Below are 13,542 nucleotides of genomic sequence, written 5' to 3'. Positions count from 1 at the left end.
TGTGTGTGTTCTGTCTAGCCCTTTGTTTAGGTGTAGTCCAGGTGCTGTGCTGTGTTTTTATTTATATATCACCTTTCACACATGCTTCATAATGTGAATACAAAGCAGAGAATTAATAAAACAAGTGAAAAGGAAGGCAACCTGTCTGTGCCTTGATAAGCAATAGTACTAGTTATTTACTTTAAAAAAAACTGTAAGTAAAATAGATATAAAAAAACATTAATGACACAGGCACTGAATTTGTATATCATTTCAATGAAGAAAAGCTTATTTTTATTATTTAAATATTTTTTTAATAATCATATCATATTTTATTATCCAATATAAAACTGTAAAAGATCACTGTTCATTTTGTGTAGTGCAGTTCCCACTTTGTGAGAGAAAGGATAATTTGTATGCACACAAACGTACCGAATAAAAATATGAAGGGTGTGGTCAGAAAGCACCTGCTGATCAGAATGGGAAAGATGTTTTTTTTTGCTGATTTGCAGTTTGTTTCACTAGGGGAAGGTGAAAGTGGATCTGAGTTCCCATATCCTACATGTTCCTCACCGTGTTGTTGTGGTGAACTTTTATCCAGTTTAAAACGAGCGCTACACCATCAGCTACAGACCCAAAATAACAGATTCAAGCCAAAAAGACTCAAAAGTAGTATTTCCAAATGGTTCTGATCAACTAATGAAGGCTTCTGAACTGTTCCTCTCAGTTTCCTCTCACTGAATAACTGAACCTGTGCTTATTCTGCAGCATTATCTGGCATTAAATGTCATTTTATTTAAGTTAAATGTTCAGCATAACAAGATTTTTTCCTGCTGCACTACTCCAAGCCAAACAGAATGATAAAAAACTATGAAAAAATCTCCTATTTGTGTCAAACCATTGAGCTACAAACCAGAGTGTCATGAAATAAAACTCCTGGAAGTATGTGAAAATAATATATTCATGAACATTAGCAATTAAAACCTAAATTGATTTTTAAAGAAAAAAAAATGGCTAAATGATTAAAACTAGGCTTGGTATATTGTTATTACGAAGAACTGAGGGCATGAAGCCTTTATTATCATCACACATACATTACAGCACAGTGGAATTCTTTTCTTCGCATATCCCAGCTGAGGAAGTTGGGGTCAGAGCACAGGGGCAGCTATGATATAGCACCCCTGGAGCAGGGAGGGTTAAGGGCCTTGCTCATTTGCCCTACAGTGGAGCTTGATGGTGCTGGAGCTTGAATCCTGATCCTCCAAGCAACAACCCAGAGCCTTAACCACTTGAGCCACCACTGCTCCTTGTTATTGTATAACGGACTGAATGTATACAGAAATAATTTGCATTTGAATTTTCCCAAATTTCATTGTGCTCTGTGCAGTGATCCAACAATCTGAGAAATCATTAAAGTCGAGATCCCCGGTTAATTATCACTGTAGGTCACTAAACAGGAAGTTTTAAACAGGCAATTTTATAACTGTTGATTTTGCATATGGTTTAAACACAGACAAACAGGAAAGGTCAGTCTGTATTACAGCATTTCATATAAATAAAATGGCATGTATGGTAATATTGTTAAGTAAATTAGTGTTATATGATCGGGGACAGAGTCAGGGTGGTGGGGACGCCTGAACTTGAACCATACACCATGATATGGATGTACTGAACTGCTTCAATTGGAAAAAAAAGGCATAGCATTATTATAACATCATATAATTAGCAGACAATTTATAATATAATAGCAAACTTCTCTGTGACTTTTGTGCATTAATTATCTCACTGTACGAATATCAATTATTAATAATTGTAAGTATTTAAAAATGTTTTCCATATTCTTACAAATAGTGTAGATTTTTTCTACTTTTCTATTTTTTTCTGTTAAAAATAGCTGTTGCCAGACTCACCTTAAATGTGCAACCAACCTTTTTTTTTTAAGTGAGAAACGAACAGAAACATTACAGGATGCATAATTATGTACACTCTTTTATAACTACACATGTGATATGAGCAGATTGAACTAATCACTGTTCAGAGGTAATCATCAAACACGTGTCATCAGTGAGATGATTCTGATTCACTCCGAAACATTAGATGTACCATGGAACACTGTGATAGCCATCATCTGCAAGTGGAGAAAATGGGGCACCACAGTGACATTACCTTAAATATCTTACCAGAGAGGCTGGCAAGAGACCTACAATGTCATCAGTCGTAAAGGAGCTGTATGAATAGGCTACTTGCCCATGACAACAATCATCTTGTATTCTCTTGGGCTGTGGGGTACAGTGGATAGATTGAACCTGTTTACATCCAAAGTAATCATTTAAAAAAAAAAAAACAATGAACGATCTAATGAATCCAAGATAGGAACACCATACCCATGGTGAAGCCTGGTGCTGAAGGCTTCATGTTATGGGGCTGCGCTTCTCTTCAGCTGAGACTGAAGCTTTCATCAAGATAGAGGGAATCATGGAGAAATGAACAATCTACTCCGTTTTGGCAAAATCTGCAGCCCATTTTGGTAGATCTGAGGCATTTTTGCAGGAAAGAATGGGAAAAAAACTGTGTAGAAAAATGGCTAAAAAAATGTAATGTTGTTTATTGAGTTATTGCCAGGTTATTGTATAGAAAAGGAACTGACATGAAGTTTTTTCATATTATAAGACAATTTGCTTGTCACAATTTAATAAAAAGTATATGGATACCACTCCAACTAGAACAAGTGACCACCCAGAGTAAAGAGGATGTTTGTTGGAGGTTCTACCAGCTATAAAATATAATGGTTCACTCAAATATCAGTACTTATTACTGTTTGATCTACAGATTTTTCACTGTGATTCCTGTGGGATGTATTTGGGACAACTTGTTCTGTGTGACACGGCACAGTGATGTGGCCATGGGGAGATGATCAGCAGCAATTAACCGTTTGTGTTTTTCTTTAGGTGGAGTGTGTTTGTCTCTTATTTTGACTTGAATAAAAATCAGAATTAATTACTGTAATAAGTAATTAATGGAGACAACCAAGCCTTTCAAAAGGGTTCAGTATTAACGTGTTAGTCTTTTGTTGTTAGCGAATCAATATTGTTTTTATATTGGACCATTCTCAACGAGTCTCATTCAGTTAACAGACAGGTATTGATTAATGTGGAATCAAGCGAAATATCTCAAGATGAAAAAACATTTGGTTATATTTTTCAAAAATACCCTTTCACAAGGGTTCAGATGAAGAAAAGAAAAGAATCAAGGAGCTTGGAGCAGATCGACCCAATCTGCAAATTCAGCAGCAGTCACGTGATGGAGGTGGAGCTTCCACTCTGTGCTTTTCCAGCACTTCTTATTGAATGCATTGGCCATGCTGTCAGTGGAAAAGAGACTGATATGACTGTCTGTACCAGAAGGTCTTTGAAAAATTTGCAAGCCAGAAAGAAAGGAGAGAAAATTTTATTTTCAAATATTGCCACTGGCCTGTGATTAGACAACTTTCCAGTGTGTGTGTGTGTGTGTGTGTGTGTGTGTGTGTATTTAATGATTACTGATAATAAACCCACATTGAACTCAAATTCACTGATTCATAGATGATTTATTGCATGCTTTAACAGTTGACTTTAACAGTAACATTTTCAATATTTTATCTTAGCAGTAATGATACATAATCACATGATAAATGGCTATTGACAGTCCTGCATTACTAACAGTTTGATTTTATGTTTGTTTGTGCCCCCCAAACATTTTTAGCACCATTTTATTTGATTATTACTTAACATGCATTATTTAGCAAACACAAAGCTTTAGATAAATCCATTCCAACAGAGTGAAGAAAATAAGTAACAGAATAAGCTTTGCATGGGATTATATGCAGAACAATTTAATGCTGTTATATGCAAAATAATAATAATATCTTTATAATAAACAATATATTGAAGGCCAGTTCTTTGCTTATTGAGATTTTCTCATGACAATCTTCTAAGATTTGCCTTTCTTGCAAACTGCTGCCACTTGTCCTGCAGGATCTCTCTAAACCTGTCTGTCATTAGGACATAAAACACAGGGTTTATAGCGCTGTGAGCAAATGCAATTGGCCGTGTTATTATGTATGCCGCCTCAATGTAGTCCTGTGTGCACTGCAACAGTCCAAATTCAGGAAGCCGTGATGCGAGACGTACGTTCCTCATCAAGTGAAACGGCATGTAGAGCACCAAGAACAAGATCGTTGCACACTTCAAAATGCTCACTGGCCTTTGGAAGGACGTCCCAAGCACTTCCTCTCTGTTCTTGAGCAGAGAAACCATCCTACTTGAAAACAGATACAAGGTCAGCAGCGGCAGCACATATGCTATGGTGGTGAGCCACAAGCTGTAGGTCAGAACCGGGGTGGTCTGGGACAGGCTTGAAAAATCATTACACTTGGACCAGTTGGTTTCCTTTAGGTCAATGATTATGAAGGAGAAGTAAGGAATAAGTTCAAGTATCACCCAGATCCAATTAAGGAAACTGACGAGCAACGAGGCCTTCCAAGTCAACAGGAAGCGGTCTCTCTGTGGATACCACATCAGTAATGATCGGTCCACACCCACCCACACCATGAAGAGGATACTGGAATACAGGTTAATATGGAGAATGTAGCGAACAATCACACAAGCAACAGGGGGGAGATTCTTGCTGTGTGAGTAGTTGTAGCTCAGCAGTGGTAAAGTGCACAGGCAGATGAGGTCAGAAATCGCCAGATTAAACATGTACACATTTGTAGATTGCCAAGAAGGCAGGCAGAACACATAGCCCAGGATAACAAATAAGTTACCTAGGAAGCCAATGGCAAACACCACAGCATACATTGGAGAAAGGTAATGTATCAGCAGTAGCTTGGGGATATCTGAACAGTTGGACTCCTGTAGTTAAAAAAAAACACACATATAATTATATAATATAGTTAGAAAATCGATGTGTTTTGAGGTTGTTTACATACAGGATATCATTTTAAAGCAGATACTGTACTGTATATACTATACTATACTATACTATACTGTAAATACATATCATTGTATGAATCTGACTTACAACAAGTGTGACAAGTTAATAAGATTATTTGTAGCACGAAAATTACGTGAAACATTTGTAATACGAATCCAGTTAACTGATTGCATTTGCATTAGGCTTTTCCTTGGCTTTAGGTAATAATTTAGCATGACAGGTACAATTTGTAGAATTTTTTTTTTTTACAAGGAGTACCATCAACAGCATCACCACCTGTGGAATCACACCCACTTTTGGAAGCTGCTCCGCTCAGGTCCTTCAGTGAATGGTTAGACCTGCTCAAACTCTCATAGGAACAGCCTACCCATCACTGGAGGACATTTAACATTATGGGTCACCAGGAGTGTAATATCACAATATCACCAGCCCAACCCCAAACACAGCTTGTTTACAACCATATCATTAAGTGGATGCAGGAGTGTAGAGAGAACCACAAGGCCATTAGGTTTGTCAGTGACTCTCATGCACCATCTCATAGAGATCACCTCTTTCACTGTAAATGCTCACTTCCATTGTTTTTATTATTGCATTACAGTCAATCTACCTCACGTAGGCCCTATTTATCATATCATACTATCATACCACCTTGCAATACAATTTCCAAGCAGCTTACAACATTCTGTACAGTATTGATGGTTATTGGCAGGAATTCTTATTGTGCATTGTGACAATAAACTCTTATGTCTATCTATAAAATTAAATTAAATTAAAATTTAAACCCTGGCTTGATTTTGCAGCGGGATACAAACATGTTTTAGAGCAAAATTGTCAACCATCTTTCTGACAAGATATAGCAGATGATTCATACAACAACTTAAATATATATATAGTGTAACATACTGTTTGGGAGCAATTACTTAAGCTATTTGTCAGATCCTGAGGGATCCACTGGGTGGAGGAGAGAGATGGATAGAGTTATATGAGATTATGAATTTGAATTTATACAGATGAACACCATTTTATCTAAATGCCCTTTAACAGTCAACAACAATGGACATTGTCTCGAGGCAGCTTTACAGAAATATAGAAATTCTGGGTATACTTAGAAAGTATAAATTTAAATTTACATTTATCTCTGATGAGCAAGCCTGAAGAAAGAGGAAGTCAACAAAAAACTCCCTGAGATGATATGAGGAAGAAAGCAGACTCAAATGGAAACCCATGCTCATCTGGGTGACAATGGAGAGTGTGATGACAAACAAGGTCCTTTCTGCAATTGAATATAGTCAAGTAAAAATGTGTAACTAGGAGCTTATGAGCAATATACAAGTTTGAGCCTAAATGTGATTTTTAAATAGTAACTTAAGTTTAAACTTTATCATTTTTTCTATCTATCTGTAAAGCTGCTTTGAGACATTGTGCATTGTTGAAAGTGCTATATAAATAAATAGAATTGAATTAAAATCGAATTGAAATCATTGTAGATTTTAACACTAGCTAAGTCATCAAATGACTGCTTGATCAAATGAGCGCAAAACTGACTGCTGCAACAGCAATTCAACATCACCACCATTGTCTCCGGGTACTACGCTAGTTATTTTTCTAACTTCTGAGATAAGAACCTAACATGTGGTGATGCGGATGCCGTTTAATTTTTGATCCAGATGGCGCTGTTCCTTCAGACCACTGGAGAACTTCCAGACACTTCCTAGGCTTTATGTGCTATCCCTGGTCACAGAGCTGATGGATGCAAGAAAGCACACATTCAGTGCTTAGAGTCAAAGAATATTCTACACCACGCCTGTAGCTGATGATTACTGTACAGCAACATTAAAAATGCTACAACGTTTTTGTGCCAAGATTTTATGTGGTGGAGGAGCAATATTTATTCCCCCAGCATAGCCAGTAACCTGGAGAAAGTACAGACCAGTACTGAGTGAGCTATGGGCAGCAAATCTGGTGCAATAGGGAAAAAAATGTTACTTGAAGGCAAAGACGAATTCAGCTAACATTAGAGAGCAGGTTCTCTTAGATGAGCCTTTTGACTTTAAACAAAGCCATGATTTCTCCTTTTCCTTGAAAATATGCTGCAGATCTTTCAAACTGTGAGGGCATTCCCTGTGCATTCATTTACAGAAAAATGTAAATCAGGTCTGATAATACCACAGCAGTGCAACAATATTTTGCATGCTTATCTAATTGTAATGACATTAAAAACCTTTTAATATCATGTCAATATCATGCTGTTTAAAATGTAGATACATTTTCTGATAGAGCAGAAAAATATCTCCTTGAAAATTACATACAAATTGGATATATGGTATATGAAGATAGAAAAGGATAGATAATGTACTGTATAGTTCAGTGTTGAGATTTAGATTTTTCACACTAATGAATCAAGTGATCAAAACTGAACATTGTGGTGTGTCCTATCATACAGCTAACTAAATCATTCATCATAAACTTACTACAAGTGATTTACACTTAGCACAATTTTATCATTCAAACACTGAAATATGATCATATTTTTAATCTCATGTCATTTGTAAGTTAGTTTGTTTACTATCTAATACTGTTTAGAGAATAACTACACTTCAGTTACACATATTATCCAAAGAAGATCAGAAAAAATTGAATTGCTCTTACCATTCCTGGTTATACACTCAGCGTGTGATTATAGCAGATGTCTGCTGTGAGACAGAAAGATGTAATGCTTAATGCACATGTGTTTGTTTGTGTTCAGATCTTATCCTAGTATATCAAGTTCATATCATGTTTGTTTATGCAAATCATTTTTCCTGCTCGGAAATATATGAAGCAATGATGTATAGTCCTTGTTTCTTTTTGTCCCAAAGGCCCAAGGGGCCTAATTTCCCTTTATCTAGAAGTGCAGGTGGATATGGTGATGCTTGGTACAGTTTTTATAGTAAAAAACTGCAACACACTTCAGCGTTTGAGCTCAGCTAGGGTCGTAATCAGGATCAAAAATTCTTACTGAGGTCCACTTTGCATGCAACACAATGTGCATCACTGTTTCTTACAGTTTCTTGGTCACAGTGAACTGATTTAATGTTAAATAGAGAAAAAAGAATCTGGATATCTTAAACGTTAGAGATGAGGTGATTGATTGTTCTAGCTTAATTACGTACCAAAGCAGAAAAGGTCCTAGGCCATACACATGTGGGATATAGCTAAATACATTTTGTCAGATTTCTGGCATACACCCTTATCTAGAGCAACTTACATTTTATACAACTGAGGGTTAAGGGCCTTGCTCAAGGGCCAAGCAGAGGCAGCTTGGTGGACCTGGGATTAGAACACCCACCTCTCCAGCAGAAGGCCAACACCTTAACCGCTATGTTACCACATCCTCACAGAAAGGTTCACAATTTTCATTTCCTTTTTTGTACTTTGAAATCAATCACAAAGCTTGTGAAGAACAGCTGAAATCTACTGTATATTGTATGAAAGTATTGAGTTATACAGTTTAGGCTTATGTATTGTTGCACACTGTGTGTGTGTGTGTGTGTGTGTAGAGAGAGAGAGGTTTATAAGATCACTACTTTTTGTTCTCTAAATGACTAAATGACAGCAGTTCAATTTCAATTCAATTCAATTTTATGTGTATAGCGCTTTCAACAATAAACATTGTCTCAAAGCAGCTTTACAGAATATAAGAAATATAGAACCAAAAAAATGCATTTGTGATATGTTATAGCATTGTTCCAGTCTATACAACATACTGCAAAACAGTTACTATTAGACTAATAGGTTTTTTTAAAAAAAGCTGTCCAATAGTTACAGCAGCAAGAAACATCCTTTAATCATAACATAATCTCCATAAACTCCATCAGCTCACGTGTCTGACTCCTATACAAAACACATTCAAATATTATTAACATTATTCAAATGTGTACGAGATGATTCCAGTGTTTTTCCAGTGTTATCTAACTATAGACCAATATCAAACCTGCCCTTTATCTCCAAGATCCTAGAAAAGGCTGTAGCACAGCAGTTATCTTCATACTTACATAGAAATAACATTTATGAAATGTATCAGTCAGGATTTAGACCTCATCATAGCACAGAGACAGCACTGGTAGTGCAGCTTTTGACACCATTGACCACACTATTCTACTTGATAGGCTAGAACATGTTGTTGGTGTTAAAGGAACATCCCTCTCCTGGCTCAGGTCTTATTTGACTGACCGTTATCAGTTTGTAGATCTAGATGCTGACTTTCTATGCATACCAAGGTTATGTTCGGTGTTCCACAAGGTTCTGTTTTAGGCCCACTGCTTTTTTCCTTATATAGGCTACCCCTTGGTACAATTATTCGTAAACATGGTATTAGCTTCCACTGTTATGCCGACAACACACAGCTATATGTTTCAGCTAAGTCAGATGAGAGATACCAGCTTATTAAGGTAGAACAATGTGTAAAGGACATTAGACACTGGATGGCCACTAACTTCCTCCTGCTTAATTCGGACAAGACAGAGGTGCTAGTACTAGGACCACATGGAGCTAGAAGTAAGCTTTCTGATTACAGAGGGACTGTGGATGGTTTCATCTTGTCCAGCAGTAAGAGATCTTGGTGTGATTATTGACTCTGGTCTTTCGTTTGAAGCTCATGTAGATAATATCACTAGGGTAGCCTTCTTCCATCTCAGAAATATTGCCAAGATTAGAAATATGATGTCACTTCATGATGCAGAAAAATTAGTTCATGCTTTTGTTACCTCTAGGTTGGATTATTGTAATGCCTTACTGTCTGGATGTTTCAGTAGGAGCATGAATAAGCTCCAGTTAGTCCAGAATGCAGCAGCTACAGTCCTAACTAGAACCAGAAGATATGAACACATCACTCCTATTTTAGCCACACTACATTGGCTCCCAGTCAAATTTTGCACTGATTATAAAATACTGTTACTGACCTATAAAGCACTAAATGGTCCCACGCTGCAGTACCTGAGCGATCTTTTAGTCTTTTATGATCCTCCATGCCTACTCCGATCAAAGGGTGCTGGTTACTTGGTAGTACCTCAAGTAGCAAAGGCTACAGCAGGGGGCAGAGCTTTTTCTTTCAAAGCCCCACAGTTATGGAACAGCCTTCCAATTAGTGTTTGGGATTCAGACACAGTCTCAATGTTTAAGTCTAGGCTGAAGACACATTTGTTTAGTCTTAGGTAAAGGAGCAGATCTGGAAGGGTCATGGGCATAGAGCTGAGCTCCCAGTATTTGCCAGTTTCCAGTGTGACCACTGCCTCTACCCCTGGTCTAAGTCTCGTCACTTGGTGGTGCTCACTGATGCTGTGGATGGTTCTGTGTGGACAGCCTGTGACCCAGAGACAGCCGTGGACAGAGCCACTTGGGGACTTTCACACCGTCACAGATCTGCCATTTCATCTGTCAGCTTGTGACAGCATGGAATTAGTCTATAATTAACTCAGAAAATACACTGACCTAATAGTTCCTCATGGGCCACTGATTGCTGTTAAGGATGTTAATCAGTTACATTTACGTTATTTACTGTTTAGTGTCACCCAAATGAGGATGTGTTCCCTTCTGAGCCTGGTTCCTCTCAAGGTTTCTTCCTCATATCATCTCAGGGAGTTTTTCCTTGCCACCGTCGCCACAGGCTTGCTCATTAGGGATAAAATAAATTAAGGATAAAATAGTTTAATAATTTAATTTAATTTAATAATTTATTTTTATTTCTAGTTATTTAGTTACTTTTTATTTTCATTTTCCCCTCCTTTTTCTCCATTTTTCTTCTGTTTTTTACATTGTAAAATGTGCTATACAAAATAAATTGAATTGAATTGAATTTTTGTTAGTGCCTTACCGATGTTTCTCTTCCATTTACAGAACACAGACTCAAGCTGATGTTATTTATAAACCTTACATTTTACGAGTTGGGGTTTGGGTTATAAGGCTAATGAGAACTCCAGTGGGGATTACCAGCAATATGTAAAAAGAAAAAAGAAAAGGATTATTATTCAAGGACCTAACTTTGAGAAACACTGAACTAACATTTATAGTTTTAAGCCTAACATTAATGTCAAGATCTGTCTCAGAAAATCCAGATTATTTAACACATTTGGAAAAGTGAGTGTAATATTTAAATATTTGGACTATGATCATTAAAATTTTTGATAAGTTATTAAAGCCTGTACATTTGGTCCAATTGATCAAAAGCCAAAAACAACAGCAATGAAATCAGGCATACTTTAATACTATTTACTTCTTATTATAATGGTAATTGTTGAATAGGCTAAATAAGATGATTGCTTTTGTAGTGTTTCTTGTTGTCTTAGATTTTACTAGCTGGCTAGTAACTTGAGCACCAGTAAGGAGACACAACCCTGATCAGAGGCCAGTAACAGGTCATTTACCCCAAGTGCTGTCTCGGGGCTATGATGATTCCTAAATCCTGGCTGATATATTTCATGAATGTTATTGCTATGTAGCTATGAGCATAAAATGCTGTGCTACAACCTTTCCTAGCATCATGGAGATAAATATATGAAGGAAAGGAGTGGATGAGGTGAGTATCAATCACATAGCAATGGTTTAAAAACACATGCAATGAAGAGAAGAAAAGCAAAGGACCGAGAATTGAGACTTGTGGGACACCAGAGTTGTGTGGAGCAGATATGGATCCCTACATGTTATTAATATGACCAAAAAAACCCATTTCATCCAGTAGATTCTACCTTGACTCCCTGTTGACTCAACTCTTGTTTACCCCCATTTAACATTTTGATAAATGCCACATGTTGACTATTATAGGGCGCAAATTAGAGTCCCTCCAACTCAAAACCTGACTGCTACTCACCTGAAAATCATAGCACTTCCTAGACAGGCCTTTATGTTGAGGGCCAATATAGTACAGAGCCCAATATTTGGTTTTCTCCCTGGGTTAGACACCTGGTATAGGAACCCACCTGTATTGTGTTATGTCCTCTTCTAATCATCATTGTGTGACTGAATTCCATGCTCCAGGTTTTACATGTGATTTTTTTCACAGGTTTTTTTTTTTTTAAATAATTCATCCATGTGATTTTGTTTACAGATATTTTCTTCATTCACAGTTTTATTTTCACGTGAAATTATTTTACATTTGATCACTCATTTTCTTTTCACCTGTACCATTCGCCATACAGTGAAATCGTTCTACCACTAGATGGCAGTCTCCCATCACGTTTCATCTCAGATTCATCACATATAATCACTATGGACAATATGAATATATGAGAATGCAATATAATAGTTGTGCTAGTCTTTGTCTTTAGAAAATTTGTAAATCACAGTTAGTCCAGAATTAATTCTGCATTAAACATGCTAAATAGAAAATAATAGATATTTATATTTACAGACAGAGCAGCAGACTAGCACGAATAAGTGCAATCATCAATTAAAATGAAAGAATAGAACTTTCTCTCTCTGTCTCTCTCTCTCTCTCTCTCTCTCTCTCTCTCTGAGATATCAGAATCCCTTGATAGGAATATTTTTTTCTGGAGTATGAATGTAAATGAATTGTCCAGGTGCTCACGGTCCAGGTTCTCCAGAAAAAAAAACACCAGCTGGACCCTGAAGGATTTTACCACAATCAGCAAAAGTAAAACGAAGCTGTAAAATGTGACCACAAGGGGGCAGTGTCACCAGAGTAACCGGAATATAGCAAAAGTAGTGTATGTGATGAGTTTAGTGACTTGCGGATTAGGGTGACTTTCTTTATTCATTTTGTTATTTAAATTGGTAACTTGAATAAATTGAGGGAATCTGAACTTTATTTGACACATATTACAATTCACAAACACTCAAACATACAGGTGTTACCCCCCCCCCACACACACACACACACACAGTGTAAATAACATTAGTGTAACTTTGCGAAGCCTTGCTCCTGCATTTTGTAAGTGATGAATAAGATTTATTCTCTGTGTGTGTGTGTGTGTGTGTGTGTGTGTGTGACTTACTCAAGAGTACCCAAGCTAACCCATTTATGTTCATGTAACACACCTTACGTTTTATGCTGCATTCATGGAAATGTCACCTGGAGCTCAGAATGATGTCAATTTCTAAACATAGGAAAAACATGGATGCCTCCATGTTGGTCTTTGTTAGCAAAAAACTAGCTGGGTAGCAGTCATGAATATGATGTGCATTTTCCTCCTCAAAAAATCAATCTATATAATTAATATTATAGATTTAAAACATAAATCTGTATGTATATTGATTTTTGACTTTATAGATATGAACTTCTGCTTTGTTTACTTCTTATACTGTGCACAGCCATGTTTTTTGTAGTCACTTCCTGAACTTGTGGTTGTAAAGAACCCCGAAGTTCAGGAGAAGGAATTTCATCCAGTTTGGCCTCTCCTGGTCAGAGGTTGGGAATTACAAAATTACATGCAGCATTACTGTCTGCTCTCAACACTTACACACATGTACAAATTCGCTGTTGCAAGAATATAAATGCAGCCTTATTACGAGTCCTTAAAGAGAGTGGTGTGAGACACCAGTTACAGTATTAACTGTACAGCTGTATGATGTAAACTGGGTAATGCTGCTGGAAGC

At 36.9% G+C, this 13,542-nt stretch overlaps 1 protein-coding gene across 1 annotated transcript; it reads right to left on the bottom strand.

Annotated features, from left to right (window-relative positions):
• Positions 1-3,576: 3,576 nt before the first annotated feature.
• On the bottom strand, positions 3,577-7,682 carry LOC131363987 (succinate receptor 1-like). Its single transcript, XM_058407011.1, has 2 exons — positions 7,603-7,682; positions 3,577-4,871 (listed from the first exon to the last, which is right to left on the bottom strand). Exons 1-2 carry the CDS (start codon positions 7,603-7,605, stop codon positions 3,936-3,938), a joined length of 939 nt encoding a protein of 312 aa, XP_058262994.1. The 5' UTR covers positions 7,606-7,682; the 3' UTR covers positions 3,577-3,935.
• Positions 7,683-13,542: the final 5,860 nt, after the last annotated feature.

The sequence above is a fragment of the Hemibagrus wyckioides genome, linkage group LG13, assembly GCF_019097595.1.
Source record: "Hemibagrus wyckioides isolate EC202008001 linkage group LG13, SWU_Hwy_1.0, whole genome shotgun sequence".
In the NCBI taxonomy this organism is placed as follows: domain Eukaryota; kingdom Metazoa; phylum Chordata; class Actinopteri; order Siluriformes; family Bagridae; genus Hemibagrus; species Hemibagrus wyckioides.
This window is presented reverse-complemented; position numbering and strand designations above follow the sequence as displayed.